The 27,734-nt window shown below is 38.6% G+C and overlaps 1 protein-coding gene across 9 annotated transcripts in view; it reads left to right on the top strand.

Annotated features, from left to right (window-relative positions):
- LOC117417382 (leucine-rich repeat-containing protein 7-like) overlaps positions 1–27,734 on the top strand; it is a 343,846-nt gene that overhangs the window by 216,669 nt on the left and 99,443 nt on the right. For 8 of the 9 annotated variants that reach the window (XM_034029512.3, XM_034029519.3, XM_034029510.3 and 5 more), the window contains one exon: positions 23,115–23,317. In XM_034029512.3, coding sequence (XP_033885403.2) covers positions 23,129–23,317 — 189 coding nt within the window. In that variant the 5' untranslated portion in view covers positions 23,115–23,128. The remainder of the gene's footprint in view (positions 1–23,114; positions 23,318–27,734) is intronic. The other variant, XM_059034716.1, reaches the window with a different exon arrangement.

Below are 27,734 nucleotides of genomic sequence, written 5' to 3'. Positions count from 1 at the left end.
TCTTAACGCAGTGCTCCATTGTCTATTGGGGACCCCATTGCGCCGTCATCAGAATCGCTTTGGCGAATATGTTAATGATACCACACCCCCGAAATTTATGCCGACATGTGGCGATGGGGCAGGCACTATATAACGGCGCAGGCCGTCTTCAGAAAACCATTTCAGCATAGTGGGTTTTTTTTTTTACGTCTCCGCTCCATTTCTGCGCCACAGAATCGGGGGCAAGCGCCGTTTGCACTTGCACTCGCATTTGCGCTGTGATCAGAATACAGCCCAATGTCACATGGTATCAAGTGGAACTAATTCCCCCCTCCTTCAATAAACCCTCCCATGCCACACAGTTGAAGACTGTTTTACACAGCAGTACCAAATGTACTAACCTCATCTCACTTGTTGGTAGCAACAAGCACCATGATTCCATCTAGCAAACTTGTATAACTTACCAGAGTGTACAAGATTCTGCCGTGTCCTGTGTTGTTTGTTACCATCGTTTATTTTCTGTTTTGTTTATTTATTAAATGCTGAGCGAAACCATTCGCTCAGCTCCACCAAACCACACCTCTCTGTCGTTTTATTTCCTGGCTCTGGTATGACGCCACCCACTCCGGCCGTCTTTGTGACAGTCACATACTGTAATTGGTGCCAGAATGAAAAGACAGGAATTGACAAACATGTTTGGTGATAGCAAGGTACATCAAGGACAAACTTCAAGAAGGAAGTGTCCTGTTCGAGAGTGAAAGGATGACCCTGAAATGGCAGGCGCAAACTGGTAGCAGCAACTTGATAGGATGATGGATTATAAAAGTGTATCTTCATTGTCAAAGACGGCCTCTCCATACATTGTTCAGCTAGAGAGTTTTGTCATGGAAAATTCAGTATGACAGAACTTTAACAACTGCAACTATATTTTAATAGCAGTCCATCTATTTACCTAAGGCATTATTCTGATCCAGTTCTCTTGACAAATGATCTTACAGACAGTTAATGATGATAAAATGCTGCTTTCAGTTTCAATCTAACCATCTTCATTAGATCATTTTAACACTCACAAAACTGCGGTCTGCTTCTGAAAAGATTTCTGAAGTAAGGTGGTTTTAGAAATAACCACTAAGATCTGTTATTTTTGGTGACTGTGCAACTGTGACAACTGTAAGTTAGCACGTGGCAGACATTTTTCAAAGCACTTGACCTCAGGGATTCAGTCTTTTAACTGAAATATAAAGTCACACTGTAAATCCCCCTGTATGGGTGATAGTTTCAGTTTTAGTTTCCGAAACGTTAAAATTTAGAAATAAATATGTTTAAATGGTTAAATTTATTTAACATATTGGGAATTTAAAAAAGCCCTCCATCAGAGTGCTATTACTTTATGATATACTAAAACGTTAATGTGGATGAGACTACACGTGTAAAGCATTTTGTGTATATAGAAAAGGCTTTGAATAGGTATTGTATAAATAACTGTCCCGCTGCAGACTGTACATACACTACAGTTGACATCTATAGTTGACATGCATATCTTTGACAAAGTAATAATTCTAAAAATGTAAGTCTTGGAAAACATTTAATTGTTCAAACTCTAAACGAATAACATTGCTACTCTGTGCTGTACATGTATATTCTGTTTTATATAAGAACTCATAACAGTCGTAAGCCCTTCACTTAGGGTTAAAGCAATGATTTTCCAGTGATGAGGGTCATTGATCAGAAACTGGAAAAAGAATGGTCAAGTAGTTATAGATTTTTTATTTTTTTTATTTATTTAAAGATGTAGATGTAGTTTAGCTATATTGCTTTCAATGTGTCTTTTAATACTGAGCTGGGAGGACTGTAATTACAGTGAATGATCTAAAGCAGGAGAAGGTTGTCAGGAAAATTTATATCAGCTCCTAATAGGAGACCCTTTTTCTGGCGGTAAAACTAATAACCCAGAGAGTCTCCTTAATATAAAAACACAGTAATTAGCCAGTAACACACAATAACACACATCATTTAGAAAAATGGTCAAGATATTTGAGTTTACTGGACAGTAATTATAAAAAAACATTAACTACTTACAAAAATAAATTGTATAATCAATCACGAAAAATGTAGCTGTAATTCAGGAACTCTATATTAGCATTTGCAATTCAAACTTTGTCTTTTTTTTGTGGTGTGCAGCGTATCAAACAAATTTGAAAAACAAAAATGGACAAAGAAACAATTGAAAGACACAATTCCTCTTACTGTCCTCATATTCACTCAAATATCAATTCTGAGGTAAAACTATAGGAAACTACACATATTGGCTGCCGGGCCACCTGTATTGCTCTGGTTTGGGGTATGTTCTACTGGTATACACCGTCCCTTAATTACTCTGGAAGGCTGAACAAATGCATCATTTACTTAAGCATTGTAGCAGACCAAACCCATCCAACAAGGCTACACTTATACCCTGAAGGCTAATGCACTCATCCACCAGGCCACAATTGTGTAAATATGCCTAAAGTCATGGCTTGAGGAGTGTGATAGAGACTTCAGGCAACTTCCATTGTCACCACGATCTCTGGATGCACCAATTGCTTGAAATAATCATGACTGGAAGACTTACAGCAACATAGCTCAGCACCTTGGAAGCACGTCTTCTCATAAGTTGCTCTTCAGTCAGAGGTAAAAAAAAATGATCATATGTTACAGGCGTATTTAGAGTCCCCTGTCTGAAACTGTGTAGCTTTACAGGAGAGCAAAACTGAACATGATTATAGGACACTACAGCTTTAAAAAGGAAATGTAGATGTATCAAATTAAAGCCACAGGAGATATATCACCTTTGACATAAATAGCATGTATGAATCAGACAATAAAGGTTAAATCAATTACTACCATTGCCTTTTATAAATGGAGGCCTTATTCTTATCAGTACAGTGATAGAAGTTTACAAAGGGAGGATTGAGGAGACAAGAGAGGACACAGTTTGGTTACACCTCTAGCCTTCCACGTCTGGAGGCCAGGGTTCAATTCCCGCTTAATGTCAGAACTGAAATGAGTTTGGTATCATAACACCACTACTGTTTCACTCAGCAAATTGAATCAAAACACTAGTGTGTCAGCTTTTACTCTCTCTCTCTCTCTCTCTCTCTCTCTCTCTCTCTCTCTCTCTCTCTCTCTCTCTCTCTCTCTCGCAGTTTTTGTCTCTTAGACTGTAAATTGCCTTGTGTGCCTTAATACCAAAAGTTTCTTGTCTAGCAAACACATGGCTATTCATGTTAACACATGTTTCATCTTTATAAAGTAATACAGCACAGCCATTTTTTGTCATAACAATGCAAAATACAATTCAATTCTGTATTGCAGACACTCATGCAGCTTTGATGTCACATTCATGTGAACTGAGGCATAGATTATTCAGTTCTTACTGTATAATACTGCAGTTGTTTGATAAAGAACATTTATGGACTTCCCTCTGGTAATAATAAATTGAGCATCAAAACCATTTGGTTATTTCAATCTCCTTTGATGGAGAAGGCTGCATTTTGCAAAGTTTAACTTATTCGACCTAAATGTAAATTTCAGAAGGTATATACTGCTGCTGCATCAGAATTTAAATACAGTGTAGTATATCTGTACAAACAGACAAGCGAATAAGGGTTATTGTGTGTGTATACAGTAAAAATGTTACAGTGTTGCTCAACAATTATATTTGAAAATGTGGAGAGCGTACTACTGTGTAAAGCCCTTTGCTTCAGTCGATTCAGTCATTTGAAACCCAAATTGTGGCTCGTGGGTAGCACCTAACTTCTAGGGTCAGGTCCAGTCATATCTTCTGGATCGTTGTTTTGATTTGAGCAGTTCTTTGGATGTCCCAACACATTAGAACGCCAATCAAGTTATTTTTGCCACTTGTGACAGGATAGCTAAGTGGTGACGTCAGGCCAGATGCAGGAAGAAAACACACAGGCAGTACTGAAATAAAAATAAAAGAAATATTTAAACAAAAACACTGCTCACTGAGCAAAATAAAGGTTTTAACAAACAAAAATCACAAACACAAAACACCAAACAAATGATCCAGGTCAGGCTGGGCAAATCGCCTTCACTGTTCCTAGATTATTTTTTACTTTACTTTCTGTTTCACTTTGTTTCTTTCTCCTCTCTTTTTCTCACTCTGTTCTCTCCTCTGAACAACCCACCCAGAGCAGGGAGATCTGCAGGCTTATATGCAGGTGACCATCTCCCGATAAGCAACAAATGAATGGCTCTTCGCTGTCACATTTAATAAAACAATAACAAAACAACGTGGCTATGCCGTCATATTTATAAATAATAATAATAATAATAATACCCCTTTTCATGTGCAGGGCTCCTCGCCCTGCCACAGCACAATATAAGAAAGAGTCAATATACCTTTCAGGCAGTATGAAAAAAAAGAAGCCATGAACATATTTTTTGATCATTTAAAAATCCACAAATAAACATAAAACTTAACTATACAGTTTGATTATTGACCAACATGAGTCATACTGATGTTGGGCAATAATGATAATATATTAATGATGTAAAAAAAAAAAAAGAATCAGCATCTATAAGGAGATTGCTGTCTGTCTTTAAACTCGTACTGTCAAATTCTACATACTTCTTAATGCTCTGAGCACACTCTTAAAGTCATGGGAGATGTTTAAGGAGGACACAGAGATGTATTTAAGTCCTGTAAGTGGATTGTTCATGCACTGGCTTACAATATATCCAGACAACTTTTAAGTAATCAAGAAAAATCACAAAGACCCATTCAAATTTAAAGTTTTATCAAATCAGAGCCTTTATAGATTTAACAGTGTTAACACTTCAATACAATGATGGTTATCACATCTTTTGCCCTTAGGCCAGACATGCAAAATGCTAAAGCACCCACCGCTAAATCCCAAAGCATTCAATATGTCAAAATGTAATTCCTATCCCTATAGCAATGCTTCAGTATAAGTGAGATATATGGAAGCTTTGTGTAGAATATAAGTAAAGACAAGAGTTGTCTTCGAAGGCAGAGGCTTCTTAATATAACCAAACAGCAACCAGCTTTTTCAGATCTGCTTTTTTTAGATCTGCAGAGAATGGACCAAACAGCTTGTGTTACCAAGTTGAATGATACTTGACTGTAGTCTTGCCTCGACTTTTATAGAACTTTTTCTCCACTTCATGTGTCAGAAGACTTAATTAAATCTAAACATTTGGCAGCGCTTATCTTTAAGTGAATAATATATTTAAAAAGTCCCAGCAACTCCTTTAAAATTAATTGTATATGATCTCATGTCCTCTACCTTTCTAATCTCTAAAATATGTGAGGTAATCTTTGAACTGATAACATATTTTCCGGTACCACAAGGGTTCCTTATTGCTTATTAAAATACAAGTATATATATATAGAGAGAGAGGTGTTTTTAATATATAACACCAGCTCTGTTTAATTATTCCAGCCTTGGTCTAAAATATATTTCCTTCTTAACATTAAAAACATACTTTTCATTGTGTATTTATAAACTTGTTTCGTCTCATTTACAAGTGTGTATTCAACGGACTTGGCTCCTCTCTAGCTAAAAATCCTTACCTCAGCAGACATTGGACAATTTATAGATAAAGACTTGAAGACGCCCACTTTCTAACCAGAGTTACTTTAATTAATAAGAAACTTTGACTGTAAGCACTTTCCCAAATCCATTGCATGAAGTAATTCCTTGGCTGGACTTAAGAAACTGCCCACATCAGTAGGTCCACTGATAAGAAAAAGCTTATATCCTAATTTTAGCACTAAGCTCTTTTATTGTACTATGCAGTACTTCTCATTAGTGAACTATAACAGTTTATATGAAGCAAAAGCCTTGAATTGATGACAGCATCTAACCAGCAAAATCCCGCTTTGGATGCCAAAATTCCCTTCTCCAAAGGTCTAATGCTGCCTCGCTCATACAGACAAAAGCAGAGGAGCCTTTTTCAGTAATCTACTGATAAGGAAAAGCTTCATGCATCTACCAATGGTTTTCAATTAGTTCACAGTTTTGCACTGAATTGTCTTATTTTTAGAGTTAACAGTTTCCCTGTTATAATACTTCTGTGTTTTATTACAGCAAAACCTTTACACTTACATGCTGTTTCAATTAGATTGGAATACCTGTGTTTAGCTTAGACTGCTTCCAAATCAAGTTTACCTCTTTTTCTTATAAGAAACTTGACTGTGAACACATTCTCAATCCAATTAAATTAGATGCTTGTTTTCTGCCTTTACAGTCTTCCTGTAACAAGACTATTTTTATTACAGTAAAACCTTAAACAAGTTGTGGAAGGGTGATGGCTCACTGACACAGAGATAAAACTTTATTTGTAATGCCGTTCAGGCGCACTCATTTATTTTTACCTGCAGAGGGTGCTGTTGTCCGTGGCCTGAATACTGGCAACAGTAAACAGGACCACAAGGTTACCAAATACTGGTATCCAGTGCTCAAAAATAATAATGAAAACAAAAGGCGAAAGAAAAAGGGAAAATAAAACACAGTAATAAAACTACAAAATAAAGGTGCTGCACTCGGCAGCGTTACCCCGACCGTCGCTACCCGTAAGGCCCAGGTCTCCGTCCTATGCTCACCCGTTACCTCAACTATTCGGTGTTCTGCCCAAGTTTTTCCCCACTCCTAAAAATTCCTTTTCTTTTTCTTTTTAATTAATTACACTATGTAACACAATTTTTGTTCCTGGGTAGTAAGTGTTATTTCATAATTGCTTATGCCTCAAAAGTATAGAAAATGGCTATTATTCCCCACAAAGTTTGCTTTTGTGACCAGGACAGTAATATTTTGAAATTTACCTATTTCCAATGAGAAAACGGGCCAATTTGTGTCTTTTCGTTCACATAAAGTCAGAAAAAAACAACATATGAATCCAAATTAACATGTATTTATACTAAAGTAATACAAAAATGACTACAAAAGATTTAGAAGTGAGTAGTTTTTCGAGATTTACGATTATACTGTAAATCACTTTCACGAATCAGCTCCCAAATGTAGTCTCCCATCATGTTCTTGTTATACTGTCCTTGGTAGCGGCGTTCAAAGTCCAGTATATCCTGGTGGAAGCACTCGCCTTGCTCCTCCGAGTACGCTCCCATGTTCTCCTTGAATTTATCAAGATGAGCATCAAGGATATGGACATTGAGGGACATCCTACAGCCCATTGTGCCGTAGTTCTTCACCAGAGTCTCAACCAGCTCCACATAGTTTTCGGCCTTGTGATTGCCCAGGAAGCCCCGAACCACTGCGACAAAGCTGTTCCAAGCTGCTTTCTCCTTACTAGTGAGCTTCTTGGGGAATTCCGGGGGTCCACCAGTGGCTCCCACTTGACGTTGTTCCTCCCCACAGAGAACTCGGTCCGCTGTGGCCAGTCCCGCCTGTGGTAGTGCGCCTTGGTGTCCCTGCTGTCCCAAAGGCAAAGATAGCAGGGAAACTTGGTAAAACTGCCTTGGAGACCCATCAGGAATGCCACCATTTTGAAGTCTCCTATGACCTTGATGCCATCTCAGAAAAATGCAGATATGTATCCACTTAGGCAGTTGGAACTAAACTGAACTGGTGGGCTTAAGGCCCCTGTATTTATACTACTATTTATATTACTGGAAAGTTCTAGAAGTTACTCCAAGTTTACTCAGCACTGAATCTATCTGGAATGTTCTAGAAAATAGGTAAATCTCAAAATATCACTGTCCTGGTCACAAAAGCAAAGTTTGTGGGGAATAATAGCCATTTTCCATACTTTTGAGGCATAAGCAATTAGGAAATAACACTTACTACCCAGGAACCAAAAAAAAAAAAAAAATTGTTACACGGTGTTATTTGTTGTGCTCGTTCTTCTCCGGCCGTGCTCGGTCCAGCAGCAGAGTTTCCGCCAGCTGGCTCGTTTAGTCTTAGAGGGACAGGCCGAGAGAACAACAGAGCGTTATCTTATAGGGTCAGCAATCCCCCAAGACCTGCTTCTCAGCCACTCAGAGAGAGGGAAAGCCAACACACCCTCTTCCCCACCTCTCCGTGTCACTGCCACCTTACAGACGGCTCTACGAGGCTGCTGCCCCCTTCCTGCAGTGCCACGCATGTGCCAGACAGTCAGCACAGATCTCGCCCCCGTTACACAAGTACCAACACTTATTTTAGTTCAATTATTCTGTTTGAATTTACTTAAAACATATTATTTCTCTCCAGAGAGTTTTACTCAGTTTCTATTAAATCAGAATGCTTATAAAAGCTTCTGTGTTTAGTTTAAAAAGATGTTCCCCAACTAATATTTTTGTGATAAGGATTTCCAGGTGAATTAAATAAAACCCTTAGTCTTCCTATTTTCTCTCTTCCCAGGGTTGCACCGGAAGCTTTCAGATAAGGAAAGCTGGTACTTTTCACAGGTGTTACTTTAATAAGAGTGTTTCTTAGTTCAAATCCTGTTATCCTGCTCATAATTTGCTGCAATAGTATATTCTTTAAAACACAGAACTATTACAATATTTTAACATTCTTGCAGTTTCACACATGTTCTGTATGTATCCCAAAGATCAGCCTGCTTCCAGCAGGAGTGACAGTCTTGGGTCAGGTTCTGCTTTAGCGGGTCTGTCAAAGCCACCACAGGATCCTTTATCCATTTCTGCGCATCACAGGTTTGGGTGACAGTCAGTGTATTGAGTGTTCTATGGAGGTCCTTCTGTTCTTATGTAAGTATTTATATCACATTTTTAAATGTAGTGGAGTGAATGTTGGTCATGATAATTTCCTTTTTTAATGATACAGGAAACATGGCAGGAGAAACCTCTGCTATTATTGCAGGTATAGTCAATAAATGCTTGTTAATTATGCTTTATTTTCATTGTTATGCATTTTGGTTTTGAATTCAGTGTTCGCTGTGGTAGATTAAAGTTATTGCTCTATTCTGTATTCTAGCTCTGTAAAAGGAATGTGTGTTTTTAAATAAATAAGGAGTTAATGGACACTTTTTATATATGCCTCCTGGTGCCTTACCCATAGCTACATTGAATGCTTCAGAAGCTCTTAACCCTTTAAGGGACATATTTTTGGCCTGTCACTATGTTGTTGTCGCGCAACACCACCTCAAAACATGTTTCTATAGCAACTTTATGGTAGCCTAAAGATACCAAAATGCAAGCTCCCTTGTTCAAGTTTTAGTAGAATTGTACATGGTCCTCAGGAGGTTAATGCACCAAAAGCTTAAAGTACATTGCACAGTTTTTTATATCACGTGCATCTTAGCTGAAAGTCATGTAAATTAAGGTCATTAAACAAGCCGCTGTGAAAAAGCAAGGTTCCTCCTGTGTTGCCCTTGGAAAATTGTGATCCCTTTACAAAAAAAAAGAGTAAGGATTTCAAGGCTGCTGTTTAATAACTGTGAAATGTGTTGTGAAGGGAATAGGTTGGTGGCAGGACAATAAGTTCAGCTTGCTGTTGCTAATAATATGTATGTCAGTGCTCAAACAGCTGGTCCTTTTGAAACTGCGATTTCTGAAGCTTCTGAAGAGACTAGTGACTCAAAGCTGCTCAACAGAAGGAGACCTGGAGAAAAATATAGGAAAGGACACTTAAAGGGAACATCTTGCTTTTTATGGATGTCCCTCATATATAGAGGTGCAGTGGAATTAAAGACTTTGTTGAAAGTCAAGATTTTGGCCTGTATTGAAATTCTTCTGTAAACCTCTTTTAAAGTGTGCCAAGAAACATTTTAATATCAGCAATTTACGATTTGTTTTTCCCATTAATTATCCTATTCTCTATTATTCTTTAATTGTTTTCTACTAAAAACATTATTTACCAGGTTTCATATTCCAACATGTCTACCTCTGAAAGGACTCATGAAAGACAAGGTGGTTTTAAAGTGCAACTGTAATTTCTCTCTCCTCTGCAACTGTGATTTGGTATATTCTCCCTTTACTAACTGTGTCATTTCTAAAACAACCTCAGAATTACATGAAAATTGAGTTTTCCCATCAAGGCACAAACCAGGCCAAGCTCTCCTGAGCTCCGAACAAATGATGAGATCAGACTCTTGAGTTGATATGGCTGTTTCCCAATAGCATACCATACAAGCTATATACTGTATAATGCAGTGTTTTAGTGGGATTTTCAGACAGTAAGAATAATTATACACAGTAGATATTGAGTAATGTCAGTGAACCCAATTGTGCTGGGGGATACTGTCACAATGGTTTTCTCATGACATGTATAATGTTTACTAGTTTGGTCTACTGGACTGTAGAAATAAAACCAGAAATCCACCTGCAGTATATGATGAAATCATTTTCTAGGTAAATCTGAAACAGACTCTGTAATTGCATATGCAGCTGTATACTTACTGTAATAAGCAATTATAATTGGTTGTTACTTTAAATTATAAGCCTGGCAGAATGTTGGAAACTAAAACGAGCAATCTTGTTGTGTAATCAAAACATAGCTATGTAACAAATACTAATAGAGTCATTAATAGCACATGAAGTGGCCAGGAATGCAAACAAGATCCTGCTTAAATTTTCTGATCGAGGATGCTTGCTCACTAGCTGGATTCAGTGTTTGGGTGTGCACTGAATGACTTACTAACTTACCAGCCAACTGCTCTTGGTCTGATATACTGTACAGGAGTGTCACGTCAAAAGGTTCAATCCCATTGCATAATACTACCTCATTATGTGCCTACTGTAGTGAGGGACATACAATGTCTCATTACTTTATTAGGAACTGTTTGCCCAGATTACAGCCTTGATATAACATGATATAGACACGACAAGGAAGCTGTCTCAATCCATTCAGCAAAGGATCATGATGACACATTTGTTATTCATCCCAAACATGCTGATTTAGATTGAGATGGCCATGGAAGATGCTCTTCAAACCATCCACACACAATTCTGTCACAGTGTTTGGGTACATTATCATCCTGAAAGAAGCCATCATCAACGTGGTACAAATGCAGCATTGTTGTAGACTTGATCAGCAAAGATGTCTAAGTAAACTATGGCATTCATTCGGGACCCAGGGTATATTACTGTAGAACATTCCCCTGCTGCTGTAAATAGTGTGTGCGGGAATGTAAAGTTGGCAGGGATGGGGTTAAGTCTGTCCCTGCCAGCAATCACTGGTGTGACCATTCCCCAATTAGGTAATTGAGTGCTAATTGGGGAGTGGCCACATGTATAAAAAGGACGCAAAATGTTTGTTGGAAGAGTTTGTGCTGTGATTGTTGTATTGTTTTGCAACGTGGTAGTGAAGGCTAATGCCCAGACTACAAGTGTGTTGTTCTTTTGTTTAAATCTTTTATGTTGGAACCTCGTGCCATGTTTTGTTTGTTCCTGTTTGTTTTTGTGTTTAATAAACATGCACATACACGCTTGAACTGCAGCTTTCTGTCTCTGGGTGTAATTCCTGCCGGTATCCAGCCTGGGCTGTGATGCTACCCTGTGACAGTCCCACATTAGCGTGATGCCAAATCCAGTTAAATAAAGAGGTTCTCATAAAGGAAATATATTAAATAGACAAATTGCCCACTGTGGAAAATAAAGCCCAGGGATTTTAATATCAGCAGCAGCATCATTTGCTGAACATTGTTTTAAGTCTACTTAGAAATCTGCTCCTCCAGCATGGTTCTGCAGAGCTGTTCACCAGCTGTTCCTCCTAGTCTAAACAGTAAGACTTAAAGAAGCCTTGGAAATTGAAAAGAAATTGAGGCATGATGAATTTAACCAAGGAGGGGGAGGAGTTTTAGGAAGAAGATTGAAGAAGTGCATGGAGAAATGAAGCATAGAAAATGAAAAGAAGATTACAGCCTGGAAAAAGGGATCCGGGCTTAAGGAAAGTAAGCAGAGGATTCAAATAAGAAAATGGAGAGTCTGAAATTAACATCTCACCCTTGAAGTCTGGATTCTCTTGGCCCACTCAGGTAGAGGGTCATGACAATGTCAGGTTCAACACAAGATGGTTTCACTTTTTATAGGCAGCGTTTATACTTCAGTATAACTGTATTTAAAAAACAGATTATTTCTCTTATAATGATATGCATATCCTTTACAATCACTTTGGAAACCAACCTGACATTCATATAAGTATTCATAACACTGCTGTCAAATGTGTTTCCGTAACAGTTTATAATATATTAATAAGTAAGTAGCTTCAAATGTCATTCGAATTCCTTTTTGATATCTTCTCTTACTATTTATTGCATGGCGTTTGCCATCATTCTCAGTAGTTTTGGGTTCTGTTGATGTAATATTGAGTGGCTACCATTTTCTCTAAATCTGTTTTAGCTGGCTGGGTCTAAGATGTGACAGCAGTAGTGAGGACAACAGTCACAGAAATGTTCTTGAAACGCTGGATTTTCAATCGTACTTTTGGTTTTGAAACAAACATGTTAGGAATGCATCTGCAGATGCGCATGGTATGTGTGTTTTCAAAGGGATTCTGATAAAAGGTAATGCTTGTTGTAACACAGAGCTATGTAGCCATACGAATATATGCAATTCAAACTAATTGTAAACTAATATATACAATTCTGACCTAAAAAAGGGAGATTGCCTTGTAGATCTACAGTACTTCATTTTCAGCAGGCAAAAAAGGAGAGACATCATTATGTGCTTCAATAGTTAGCACCCAGAACTCATCCATTCCTCTGAATCTCTGGCTTTTTAACAGTCAAATGAAATGAGATAGAACACTAAAATGTCAGTGAACTTCTTTACAATTTTCAGTTAATTAAATTTGGTTTTGGCAATTCAGGCACTTATATTGACTAAACCATTAAATTACTTTTTTCCCTGTGTTTCCTGTAATTGGTGTGAAGATTATTAAAGCGTTTTATAATGAAAGTGAGTTTGAAAAGTAAAATTCATACAATCCTATCTATTGAACAGTGGCGTGCCATCAGTACCTTCAAGGTATTCTCTGCTGACCAGACAGTGCCAAGTAAACCGTCATTCAAATGACATTACGTTGCCTCACTCACTTGCGTACAGTGTGCTTGCTTATACTATGAAACATACTACTCTAATTATTATTTGTTCATTTGTCTGATGCCTTTATCCAAGATGACTTACAGGGTTTACTAGAGGTTTTTTAAGAGTCTAGGGGTTTCCTGAAGGGGATGTGATCAGCCAATAAGAGATCTGCATTTCCCCTGCATAAGTCTAAAACAACAACCAGACGCTAGAAAAAAACAGTTGAAAGTATTCTCCGTTTCAGTTGAAGGGCTTGAGTGAGTTTAACCAATAGGCGAGTCGAAGAATGTCCTTTTTTTTTTTTTGACAGGCGACCAATCAGGAGTGAGCAGAGGCGGGCCATAAATCTCCAGGGTATTCTCTGCTCCAGGTAAAAAATCCAGGGTATTCTCTGCTTCACTTGAAGGCCCTGCTTTAGTAACCAATGGGAAAGTCAAAGTTCTGATAGCTGACCGATCATTAGTGAGCAACCCCAAAACATGAATATTCCTTGGTTAGCACTGCAGTTAGGAGGATAGCTGGATTTTGCACGATATTGCTTATAAATATACATTGATAAATACAAATACCTTTACAACATCTAATTATTTCAAATTTTATTTTACACTAAAATAAAAAAAGTGATAAAACTGCGACATCACAAAAAACGTGAGTATGGTTACCTATAAGAGTAAAATCAAATACAAGATACAGTAAGTAGTTATAGTTAGGAGCAGTAGTAGAATACGGCAAGGTATGGAGCAGTTCAGTGCAAGTAAAAGCTGGTGCCAGAACTGGTACAATTGGGTGCCATATAGTCCAGTATAGTCGAGAGTTGTGATGTTTGCAGATGCTGTCTGAACAGGTGTGTCTTGTAGAGGTGTTGGAAGGTGGTCAGGGACTGAACAGTCCTGATATCTGTGTGTAGGTCGTTCCACCACTGAGGGGCAAGGGTGGAGAAGGAGTGGGCTCTGGAGGTGGGGGAGCGGAGGGGGGGTACAGCTAGTCTGCCGGAGGTGGAGGAGCGGAGGGGGCGAGAGGGGGTGTAGGAAGAAATGATAGTCTGGAGATAGGAGGGAGCAGAAAGATCAGGACAGCGATAGGCGAGTACAAGAGTACATGACTTGGATGCGAGCAGTGATAGGGAGCCAGTGCAGAGAGCAGAGCAGCGGTGTAGCATGGGAGAAATAAGGAAGAGAAAAGACAAGGCAAGCACAGAGTTTTGGATGAGCCGGAGCAAATGGGTAGCAGAGGCAGGAGGCCGGCCAGGAGGGAGTTGCAGTAGTCAAGACGGGACAGTACCAGGGCCTGAACTAGGATCTGCGTGGAGTAGTCAGTGAGGAAGGGGCGAATTCTGCATATGTTGCTGAAGGAGAAGCGACAGGAGTGTGCCAGAGTAGAGATGTGCTGAGAGTAGGAGAGGGAGGGGTCGGGAGACACCAAGGTTCTTGGTGGATGAGGAGGGAGAGAGTGTGGTGGATTCAAGCAGAACAGAGATAGAGAGGTCAGCGGTGGGGGAGAAAGAAGGGGGAAGAAAAAGAGGTTTGGAGAGGTTGAGTTTGGGGATGGGGGATCCAGTTTTTTTTTTAAGATAGGGGTGATGCAGGCTTGTTTGAAGATAGAGGGGAAGCAGCCAGAGAGCAGAGAGGTGTTGAGGAGAGAAGAAATAAATGGGTGTAGAGCAGGGGCAGCAGCCTGGAAGAGGTGATTGGGGAGGGGGTCCAGAGGGGGTCTAGTATGGCTTGGGGTATGCAGAAGCGTGTTACTCATACTCTGAATTGTCATTAGAAGTATTTATTGGCAGGTATTCAATAAATCCATTCCTTCATGTGTTGATTTGAAAGAGAGAAAAGCTGTCCTCCCTCACATTTACAATTGAGTACCAATCAATGACAATGAAAAGTGGTTTACGGCCATGTTGTGCCAGTACCGCAATAAAAAACTTCAATGCCCTGGATGAGAGGAAAACATTCTTCCATTTGGTTTTTAAAATTGCCATTGATTGGTACCCAGTTGTAAACGTGAGGGACGTTTTTTCTTGTTTTAAGATCAACACGTCAATGAATGGATTTATTGTATATCTGCAAATTGAAATACTTCTTAAAGACAATTCTAAGTACCAAGGCTCAGCATTCCTTCACCTGGTCTCTCTCGGAAATGAAGGACTGAAAAATGTACCATAGCAAATGTTTTTATTTTTAAAAATATGAAATGTACGCCCTTCCATTTTGTGTTTTCCTTTCAATAAGGAACATTGTATACCTACAAAGTGACCATAAATAATATTAGAAAAGATGGACCAGATATTTTCTTAGGTCAATTTCCTTTAAAGATGTCCCATACAATTTAATTATCCTGTGAAACCAATTCAAAACATCCTTTTCTTGATCTCAGAAAGTCTCCTTGAAAAAATGAAAGTGTATAATATTCTGAGGAAGCAGTCAGTAGTACGCAGTAAGATGTGTTTGTCAAGTTAAATCAGGTTAAACCTGAACTGCTAATGAGTGATTTAGGGGTCCTGCGGGGCATCATATTTTGTCCTGTTGATGTATGTGAGTGATTTATCCTCTGTGCAATACATCTTTGCTGTTTCTGATGCCATCATTGAATAAGATAAACAACCTTTTAGTTTGGCCACCAAGTAATAATAATGTTATAATCTGCTTATCTCACATCAGTAACTGTGGGTCTGGAATATTGCTTGCCTACAGCAAAAAACAACATTTAGAGAATAGAAGCAAAATGTCAGTAAGGCATGAAGAGCACTCAAAGGCTAAAGAAAGCTTAATAAGGATCTATAACATATTGTTTTAATTAAATATATTAATGTTCACATTGATTTTATGTTTTGGGTTTTTTTTTTTTACTGTATTTGCCAGTTGGCACTCTGCTAATATCATGTTTGGCTGTATTATGAATCAAATATACAGTACGTGAGCCTACAATTGTGCTCTGTGCCATATACTGCCAATAGTCTAGAAAATAGGCCTATATTGGAATGGTTTTATTTTGTATTGTCTTCCTATACTTTATGCATTTAGTAGTATACTTTTTCTATAGATTAGTCTGTCAATTTGTGATGTTATTGATGTAAGCGTGAACTACAGATCTCAAGAGATGGTTGCCTTGGTAACAATCTGCAGTCACTGCCTGTTAAACGTTAAGCTCTTGAATCAACATACATTTCTAATGAGCATAAAATATAATATCATCATAGCTGAGCTATCTGTAGGAGGAGTCTGTATGGAAAAGCAGCCTACCCCACTGGGAAGTGTTTACAAATAAATTGAAATGTGAAATAATGTACATGCTGTACTGGAGCACAGCACAGTATGTGTACTATACATTCCATGACTTCAATTTCATTTGAAATATCAGGGTATACCTCCAAATGAGACTTTTTAACACAGAACTGTACAGCAGTCATGTACTGTATATGGGCAGTTTGGTTTGGACTAAAGGTGGCACACTATGTGGAATAAATGCATCAAATCTAAAAATTCTGACCAAAATGGCTTTTTTTCTCATAGAAAGCAGCCCTGCCCTTCCAGGTCAATATAAGAGTTTTACTTCAAACTTCAGTGTATATAGGATATACACTGGCGGTCACAATTATGAGGACACCTGTAAATCTTACTGAAACCCTACCATGAAAGGAAAACTATACATAAACTATGCAAAATCCATTTTAAAAAAAATATATAACACTGGGTATGTTTTACTGGCATTTCTCCCATGAAACTATTACCCCTTATAATGGAGTGTACAGTCGTCTCTCAGTCAGAAGACTACAAACAAGAGAGCCATTTGAAAATCTGGGACAAGCCAGCTACTGATTGGCTGGGCAATCAGCTGCTTGTTCTTTTAAACGGGGAGCCTGAAAGAGGATGGGGGGGTGTACAGTAAGTGAGTTGTCATGGCTCCAAGGAAGGAGATCAAATATGATGATTCTGTATCCATAATTACCCTTCACAAGGAAGGGTATTCAGTGAGGGAAATTACAAGAAGAGTCCCATGTTTTGCACAGTGGAGTGCAGACGACAAACAACAGATACAGATTGTTAGCTATGCAAACAAAAGTGGCTGGGGCCAAAAGAGGAAAACTAAAAGAGAAGACAGACTGGTTGTTGAAAGTCCAAGGCTAATCAATTCCTAACCAGCAGTCAACTTGCTGCTGATTTCAATTCCACAAAATGCTTAGAATGGGCACTAAGCCCTACATATTGGTCAAAAGAGCAATGGAGAAGTGTTCTGGACAGATGAATCAATGTTAGAACTTTTCAGCTCCAAGAGGAACAAACAGTATGTGAGAAAAAAGTGGGGCGAGAAATTGTCAAAATGTTCTGTAATGTCTACAGTGAAACATGGAGGTGTTAACGTGAAGGTTTGGGGCTGTTTTGCCAGTGCACAAACAGGAGATTTAGAAGTACATATGTAAAGAAACAATATCATTCCATTCTTCAACATCATGCATTACCAGCAGAAAGGCGACATGTGGGTGAAGGGTTTGTTTTCCAATCAAATAATGACCTTAAACACACAGCCAGATTAAACATAAATTACTTAAATCAGAAAGAAGAACAGGTTTTGAAATTGATGCGCTGGCCTCCCCAGTAGCCTGACCTTAACCCCATTGAAATGTCATGGGATGACTTGACAGGAGAGTGAAAAAGAAGCGTGCAACCAGCATAAATATGCTCTGGAAGAAGATTAGGACGGAATGGACAAAAATAGATGGCGATACATTGCTAAAGTTGTGTGTCAGAATGCCTAGAGTATGTGCAGCTGTGATTCCTAACAAGGGGGCATACTTTGATGAGAAGTAAAATGCAGTAAAATGCCAGGAAAACATATGCTCTGTTGCATTTTCTTTTGAGGTTAATACATCTTCATATAAATCAATAGTTTATACTGATTCTTCCCTTCTTAGTTGTATTTCAGTAAGTTTTACAAGTGTCATATATACAGACGTGCTCAAATTTGTTGGTACCCCTCCACAAAAAACGAAGAATGCACAATTTTCTCTGAAATAACTTGAAACTGACAAAAGTAATTGGCATCCACCATTGTTTATTCCATATTTAATAGAAATCAGACTTTGCTTTTGATTTTTTATTCAACATAATATTGTAAATAAGAAAACAAATGAAAATGGCATGGACAAAAATGATGGGACCGCTAACCTAATATTTTGTTGCACAACCTTTAGAGGCAATCACTGCAATCAAACGTTTTCTGTAGCTCTCAATGAGACTTCTGCACCTGTTAACAGGTAGTTTGGCCCACTCTTCCTGAGCAAACTGCTCCAGCTGTCTCAGGTTTGATGGGTGCCTTCTCCAGACTGCAAGTTTCAGCTCTTTCCATAGATGTTCGATAGGATTCAGATCAGGACTTATAGAAGGCCACTTCAGAATAGTCCAATGTTTTGTTCTTATCCATTCTTGGGAGCTTTTAGCTGTGTGTTTTGGGTCATTATCCTGTTGGAGGACCCATGACCTGCGACTGAGACAGAGCTTTCTGACACTGGGCAGTACGTTTCGCTCCAGAATGCCTTGATAGTCTTGAGATTTCATTGTGCCCTGCACAGATTCAAGGCACCCTGTGCCAGGCGCAGCAAAGCAGCCCCAAAACATAACCAAGCCTCCTCCATGTTTCACTGTAGGTATGGTGTTCTTTTCTTTGAAAGCTTCATTTTTTCGTCTGTGAACATAGAGCTGATGTGACTTGCCAAAAAGCTCCAGTTTTGACTCATCTGTCCAAAGGACATTCTCCCAGAAGGATTGTGGCTTGTCAATATGCATTTTAGCAAATTCCAGTCTGGGTCTTCTTCCATGGAGCCCACTTTCGCTCAAAAAGCGACGGATGGTGCGATCAGAAACTGACTTACCTTCACCTTGGAGTTCAGCTTGTATCTCTTTGGCAGTTATCCTTGGTTCTTTTTCTACCATTCGCACTATCCTTCTGTTCACTCTGGGGTCGATTTTCCTCTTGCGGTCGCGCCCAGGGAGGTTGGCTACAGTTCCATAGACCTTAATCTTCTTAATAATATTTGCAACTGTTGTCACAGGAACATCAAGCTGCTTGGAGATGGTGTTGTAGCCTTTACGTTTACCATGCTTGTCTATTATTTTCTTTCTGATCTCCTCAGACAACTTTCTCCTTTGCTTTCTCTGGTCCATGTTCAGTGTGGTGCACACAATGATACCAAACAGCACAGTGACTACTTTTCTCCATTTAAATAGGCTGAATGACTGATGACAAGATTGGAGACATGTGTGATACTAATTAAAGGAACTAATTAGTTTGAAATATCACTATAATCCAATTATTTATTATCTTTTCTAAGGGGTACCAACAAATGTGTCCAGGCCATTTTAGAATATCTTTGTAGAATAAGCAATAATTTATCTCTTTTCACAGCTTCTTTGCTTTATTCTATGACATACCAAAGGCATGCAAGTATACATGATAAAATAGCTTTTAATTTCATCACTTTTCAGGAGGAATGAAGCATTATTTCAATGAGCTGTAAGGGTACCAACAAATTTGAGTACGTCTGTATGTGTGTGTATGTGTATATGTATGTAAAACAACACCTTTCCTTCTCAAACCCACCACCCACTCATGCGCAGCTATGTACAATTAAAAGCTACTTTGTTCCTGCTTTAAAGGGCTTAGTGTAATGGCTGCAGACTCTTTCACTTATGTCATTTGGTTTCCATGGTGCCATTGGTATTCCAGTGATATAATGTTGTGGAATTTCTAAACTCTTGTTTGGATGCAGTTCAGAACTTTAAAGGTCTGTGACAATTCTGCACTGTACAGGGCAGCATGTGGATTTGTTCTGGAGGTGCTGCATGACTCGAATTATGTCATCCTTGAAAGCAAAATGTAATTTTCTAGTAACTGTTCCTGGATACATATTTTGTAGTTAATTAGCACAATAACTTACACGGCTATTCATTTGAGAGCAGGCGCTTATAAAGGTAAAATGTCAGTTTAGAGCAGGGTTTAGTTGTTGAGGGTATAAACAACCAAAACACTACAGTAATACCAACATGGACTGTGTTTTTCTGTGGCGATGCTGTGAAGATCGAGTTTCTGACAAGCTTTTTGGAGATAAAGGCTCAATTCATCTCTCTGTGTGTGATCCTTGACATATCCTCCTTTTTATTACGAGTCACATCCCTATTAGAACCTATGAGCGGGAAAACCTCACCTTCAATTGTTTTGTGAACATTACCCAAAAAAGTAAATGGAAGAAAATTCTACTGTCGTGTGAAAATGCATTGGAGAGAATAAGTCCACCAGTCAGTCTTTATATAAACAGCAGTCCCATCCAGTCTTCCAACACAGTGGTAGTATAGCCTCAATGACAACTGCCAACGGGTGCTTCCCAGTCTGCAGCAGCAACCACAAAACTAAGAGTCGCTGTGTCACTCCTCTTTAAGGAAGGATCAAAGCCTGTATGTGTTTGTATGTGACCACTGACTAATAGGGGAAATACAGCAGCTGCAGAGGATTGTGTAATCTGAAAAGTGGGAATCATTCGGCACATCCATAACTTCAAACAAGATGTACAAGATTATTATTATTATTATTATTATACCAATACTAAAGGTCTACCGTTCTAAGGAGATTTTAAAAAACATTGTTTTATAAAACATCTGAGCTTGCCTTTTTGCAAATTGTTTTTGTACAGCTGAAGTGTATGGTGCTATATCTTAACTGCCGTGTTCAAAATAAAGGGATTGTATAAATTCTAAAAAACACTATTCTTTTTCCATTGGGGTTTATTGCTTTCTACTTTCTATTATATTGGCGCAAGTCTGATTTAATATTTAATCAGATTTAATCAGAGTTTTCGATCTGAAATGTATAAAATAACAACAGAAAGAACAAAGTAATTGACGGCAGATTTCTTTGAAGGGGCGAGACGAAAGTGAAATAATTCCTCCCAGGCTGCCGCTGAACTGCCATACTGCTGTTTTAATTCAAACAGATCCCAGATTCCTGACAAGGCCCTCTCTTTATCTTTTAGCTCTAGAGTTTTTGACAACTTGTCAAATTGTCAGTCGCTGTCAAGAATGTCACTGCCTTTCGTGATCTGTTTATATTAGTTACTCAGTGAATTGTAACTTTTCTGACTGTAAACATGTGCTCAGTATCTAGGAATACACGTGCATTAGCATAATAGCTCAGATTAAGAAACTCAATAAAATGGTGGAAACTTCTGGAAAACCTAGATCGCCCACCAGTGTGTTTATTACTGGGTTGTGTAGTTAACTGTTGAAATCACAATGACTGATTTGTAAAAATTGCAGTATCGTCGTGTGTTGAGTATCTTTTATTCTATAAGAGGTGTCATCTTGTGCAGTTTGGGACGAGAGGACCATAAAGTGAAGCTGAGTTACACAAACTGTTTGAGACACTAATATTAAACATTAAAAAGTGTTGAAAGAATTGTGCTGTTTGTTCTGTACAGAATATACACGTAAGCTATACTGGTATGTTGACATACCCTTAACAGTGATTTTTTGATCACTGTTAAGGGTATTCTTTTTCCTTACATGTGATTTATAATCCTGTATAGATTTTGATATTTAAGAGAGATTCATTTTTATTGATTTATCTTAATTTAATAAGTTGAGTGTAGTATGTCTCTTGTTCATTGTAATTTTGCTCAGCTTTACTTCTCAGTTCTCATATCTGCTTATGATGGCAATAATAAGAGGCATCCTACACACAAAAGTATTGTCTTATATTAAAACTATCCATAATTCGAAAAGTGACTTAGATTGCTGTGCTCCCAAGCATTGCTGATATAGCCTCATTTGGACATTCATTTATTGATGGATATTCTTTCTCATTCCTTTTCTACATTGTACATTCGTCCCGTAAAATCATTTAATATCATTATCATAAGCCATCGGTTTTTAATCAGACTTCTATGTCTGATTAAAACTTTTTTTTTTTACACCTTGATAAAACATATAGTGGTTTTGCATGTGTGGAAAGGGTTGCTCAGTACACCTTTTCAGTGTACAGACCCATAAAATATAATCTAGAAACAGTAGCTATTTATTACCACATTATACGCAGGGATTCAATTGGGTTGCTTGCATGAGGGCCAAAATGTTAAACTGTGGACTAGATTGTGAGCGCAAATGTAGACCTTGCAGGATGAGACAGCCTGGAACTTTACATTAACTTTAAATGAAGTCACCCTCTGGAAAAAGGTAACTTGCTGTTATTAATTTATTGCCGATTTCAATCACATGCTATTTAGCCAATACGTTTTAATCATTACTATTAAATACTATTAAATACTATTAAATAGTGCTAAATTAAACATTACTAAAAAATAAAATTCAGTGACACATGTTTTGACTATAAGTTTTTCTAGAAGTCTTTCTCAGCGTTACATTGAGACTAGTCGAAAACGTTTGCTATTTAATTCATTACATTTCTTTTAGTATTTTCTTCATTTTAGAGTTTGAAACTCCTGGCTTTGAGAATGGCCCTCATGGATAAGTGGTGCATAAAAATAAATACATTAAACAACGGTGTCATGGTAAGGTACTGTAGGCCTTTAAGAAATATCAAAATAAACTGTTAGTATGACTTAATTCAGCACTTTTGAGTGTTTATTAGTTATGGATACTGTAGGCCTTTACTTGAGCGTCTCACTATTTTGCTTCACCTGTTTGAGCCTCTCAATATGAAGCTATTAAAAATTATAAAAATGTGCTCCACCTATAGAAGGGTAATTTCCTGAGGGATCATATACAGTAAGAAAGTCTGTAAAGAATCTAATTATGCAGCAGAGTTGCTTAAAGTTGAAAACTATTTCCCTGTGGCCCTAATCTGTATACATATTAACACACCAGCGAGTCTAACTTTGTAGTCATTTGTGTCAGGTTCCTATGCTGACTTCTTGTAACAGCAAAAGTTGTGATTATGTGTTGCTAACCAGTGGGCTTCAAAAGACATTGAGAAGATTCTAAGAAGAATTCCTTTTTTATACGTGGATGCCAATATAACTGAACTTGTTTCAAAGGGCACGTCTTTGGGGAATGCACTGCAGTGTAAGGTAGCTTGTTCATGATTCTAAAGAGCTGTCTATTTCCCTTCTCTTCCCCAGTGCAGTGTCTGGAGATGACAACCAAGAGGAAGCTCATTGGCCGCCTGGTGCCCTGCCGATGCTTCCGGGGTGAGGAAGAGGTCATCTCAGTGCTGGACTACTCCCACTGCAGCCTCCAACAGGTGCCAAAGGAGATCTTCAGTTTTGAGCGCACGCTAGAGGAACTTTATCTAGATGCTAATCAGATTGAAGAGCTACCCAAGGTACATGCAGCTATAGTCATTGCTATATAGTGACAATGTATTTTCCATTGTTTCCACATTTAATTTAGTAACGATACTATATCACATGTTCTGTGATCACACCTGTTTTTCCTTTTACTCTTAAATTGCATTTTTGGGGGTATTCCTCAGGGAGTGCTGTATTGGCTCTGAAGCTCCAATGGGTGACAGGGGGATTCACATTTTAAATTGAGAAGAAAAGCGGGGGTAAAATAATTTCCTGGCTGTTTTCGCCTGAATGAGTGGTCATTTTAAATACAAGGGAAATGGTAAATCTGTCCTGTAATGTACTTCGGAAGCGGGGAAGTGTTTCAATCGTGCTTTATTTTGCTCTCTCGCTGCTGCAGTGCTTTCATAGTTATATTTCACACACTATCTAAATGTACTTCCTACCCCAAAGCCTCATATCTGCTTCCCGCTAGCATATGTCCTTTGTATAAGTGTCCACTAGGTGGCACTGGCACACTGCATGTCCCATATCTGGGGTTGCTTTTAGCCGTAGGGTCGACTCATTGTTGACTGACATCTATACCTGCTAAGTTACCGCTGAGTTTTAAGTTTTATGATTAATTATGTGTTTTTTTTTTACTTCTTATTTATTGTGTTGTATGTTGTTTGCTGTGGTACTGTGAGCCTCTTGCCAGATCGTCATTGTAAATGAAAATATGTTCTCAATTGACTCATCTGGATAAATAAAGGTTTTAATTGATTGTATTTCTGTGCAAAAGGTTTTTAAACAAGCCTGCTCCCCAATAGATAATGATTTAATGTGGCAACTGGCCTGCCACATAAAGTAAGCGTAAGACCCTGATGAATGGGATAGGTTTAAAAAAAAAAGTTGGTGGGGGGCTGTTTAGCGTGCTAAGTGAGTAGACGCGTCTCAAGCTAGCTCCTACAAAATCCTTTCTTAATTACTGCAAACCTACTGTATTTGTCAATTATTTACTACTTTATAACAGTTATTAGCACTTTTTACGATTCAAGACCAAGCGGGCTCAGACTGCAGAGACCTCTGAACCCGAACGAGTCGGCACGGCCGAACAGAGGCCAGACCATGCAGCTGAAGATGGTGGTGATTCGTCTCTGGCCTCGCTCTCCACCCTACAAGCCACGATTGAAGGCTACAGGAGCCGGCTGCAACAAGTGGAGAAATCTCTCTGTGATGTTGACAGCAGGGTTGCTGCCTTGGAGAAAATATGCTCCATCCTCACCACCGGAAATACAGCCATAAAATCTAAATTGGACGATTTGGAATGCAGGAGCCATAGACAGAATCTATGTGTTTTTGGGATCCTGGAGGGGAGTGAAGGGCAACAACCGACGGCCGACCGACCACCGAGCAGCTTTTGGAGGGGTTAAGTCTCAGCTTCGTGAAGCGGGGATATGATATGGCCTGCTACATCCTGCACGTCTCCAGATCACCTTTAACAGATCCCGATTCACTTTCAACAATCCCGAGGAGTCCACAGGTGCCGCTACTCCAGAGTTTACCAAGCTTTCTGCGGACATTCTACCAAACTGTGGTGCTGAACCCTTGCTGGCTTCTGAACTTTTAATGATAATATTGTTTATTGCTTTTTTTTAAAATTATTATCCATTTAAAAAAAAAGAAGGTATTATTTTTGTTACTGTGGTCATGTTTATCTACGTGGTACGTTCATTTCCGATTTGTGTGGGGTTTTCTTTACATGACACAGAGGCTGCGTTCACGTACGCATATTTTCCTAATTCTGCGCAGATTCTGTGCAGATTTTGTGCAAAACCTGTCCAAGTTCGCCATCTGCGTGAACTCATCTGGAAAAGACATCACCAGGTCACGCATCTCCCAAGCGCAGATTCTGAGCAGATCGCGCATCTCCTGACAGGTACTGCGCTGGAGTAGCCGTGGCTCAAAACAATAGACGAGCGTTGGCTGACAAAGAAGTGTGTAGGCAACCAGATACAATCCTCATTCCATGTGCTACTGCCACCTAGTCAGGGGGTGTGAATCGCCTTTGAGTCATGTCATTAATTATCTTATGAATGATTTGTAATACAAATTAAAATGATTTGACTCTTTTTCCACACAGTTATTATACTTTTCAAATATTCAGATATTTATTCTAAAGGTTTAAACATGTAAAAAAAAAAAAAATAATGCTAAATGGTTGAAATGAACCTAAAACCGCTTTGTTATTTTCAGCAGGTGTAATTGGTTATTTATGAAAGGCTATCAGGGACAGGGAATAACCTACTTTGAATTAAGGAGAATAAATCAGCTTTAATAACAGGTAGTTGAAGTGAGATATGTGAACATATGTGCAAGTATTTGAACTATTTTTGTCCCAGATCAAAATACAGTACTATCTAACAACCCCTTTGTGAGAGGGCGGGGGGAATCCTGCCCGTTATAATACTCATTAATTTGTCTCACATCACAAAACATACGTTTATATTATCTCTTTATTATTATTATTATTATTATTTATTTCTTAGCAGACGCCCTTATCCAGGGCGACTTACAATCGTAAGCAAAAACATTTCAAGCGTTACAATACAAGTAATACAATAAGAGCAAGAAATACAATAACTTTTGTTCAAGCAAAGTACAAGTGTGACAAACCACAATTCAATAATACAGCAGGTAATAGTGATAGTTACATCAGGATATGATTAAATAGTGATAGTTACATCAGGATGTGATTAAATACAAAGTACTACAGGTTAAAAACTTGGCAGATTATAGCAGGGACTGTTTCTACTATACATTTTCTGATCACGCTGTAAATTATGAAGCTGGTGGAGCACAAAGGGAACTTCGATTTCATCCACTTCTGCGATTAGAATTTCTCTCAAGACCACCTCCATTTTGGTTCTGCTCAGAACTGTTGTTCATCTACCAAAGCTGTCCACGCTGCGTCTGCACAGACCGTGACTCCCGTCTGCAATATAGCTGTCAAAAAAGTATCGTGAATGCAGCCACAGTTTGTTAGTGTTTGATATGAGATTCACTGAGTTCCTTTTTTTTGTCATTTCCTCCTGTTTGCCAATACTGTTTTCAGTTTCATACAATTATAATTTATGTGCTGTGGATGTGCACTGCGTGGATACAGGTGCAAACCCTAGCCTCGTTTTATCTTCACATTTTCATGATATAACTCAGTAGAAAGAATACCTTTATTTCTCTATTGGCATGAGATATGGGTTAATTGGAGACACACTGCGATGCCAAACAGTGCTGTTGGTATAATAATTATTATTATTGTTGTTTGCTTCGTTTAATTACTTTCCGGATGCATGTGTGTGTGTGTGTGTGTGTGTGTGTGTGTGTGTGTGTGTGTGTGTGTATATATATATATATACAGTGGCTCTACCCCTTGGACTTTTCCACATTTTATTGTGTTACAACATGGAATCAAAATGGATTTAATTAGGAGTTTTTGCCACTGATCAACACAAAAAAAGTCCATAATGTCAAAGTGAAAAATAAAATCTACAAATTGTTCTAAATTAATTACAAATATAAAACAGAAAATAATTGATTGCATAAGTATTCACCCTCTTTGCTATGACACACCTAAATAAGCTCTGGTGCAACCAATTGTCTTTAGAAGTCACATAATTAGTTGAATGGAGTCCACCTGTGTGCAATTAAAGTGTTTCACATGATTTCAGGTTAAATACACCTGTCTCTGGGAGGTCCCACAGTTGGTTAGTACATTTCATAACAAAAACTACATCATGAAGACAAAGGAACATTCAAAGCAAATCCGGAATAAGGTTCTTCAAAAGCACCAATCAGGGGTAGATATAAGAACATTTCCAAGGCATTGAATATCCCCCGGAGCACTGTAAAGCCCATTATTAAGAAATGGAGAGAATATGGCACAACTGTTAATCTGTCTAGAACAGGCCGTCTTCAAAAATTGATTATCCGAGTGAGAAGGGCACTAGTCAGGGAGGCCACCAAGAGGCCTATGGCAACTCTAAAGGAGTTACAGTCTTCCACGGCTGAGCTGGGAGACACTGTGCATACGGCAACAATAGCCCGGGTGCTTCACAAAACTGGCCTTTATGGGAGAGTGGCAAAAAGAAAGCCATTGTTGAAAAAAACTTACATCAAATCTCGGCTAGAGTTTGCCAGAAGGCATGTGGGAGACTCTGAGACCAAGTGGAAGAAGATTCTATGGTCTGATGAGACCAAAATAGAGCTTTTTGGCCTCAACGCTAAGCGCTATGTTTGGCGCAAGCCTAACACCGCACATCATCCTGAGAACACCATCCCTACCGTGAAGCATGGTGGTGGCAGCATCATGCTATGGAGATGCTTCTCTGCATCAGGGCCTGGAAAGCTCGTGAAGATAGATGGCAAAATGGATGCAGCAAAGTACAGAGAAATCCTGGAGGAAAACCTGCTGAA

Source organism: Acipenser ruthenus, chromosome 12 (assembly GCF_902713425.1).
Source record: "Acipenser ruthenus chromosome 12, fAciRut3.2 maternal haplotype, whole genome shotgun sequence".
Lineage (NCBI taxonomy): Eukaryota > Metazoa > Chordata > Actinopteri > Acipenseriformes > Acipenseridae > Acipenser > Acipenser ruthenus.
Note: the sequence above shows the minus strand (reverse complement) of the source record. Positions and strands in the feature narration are given on the sequence as shown.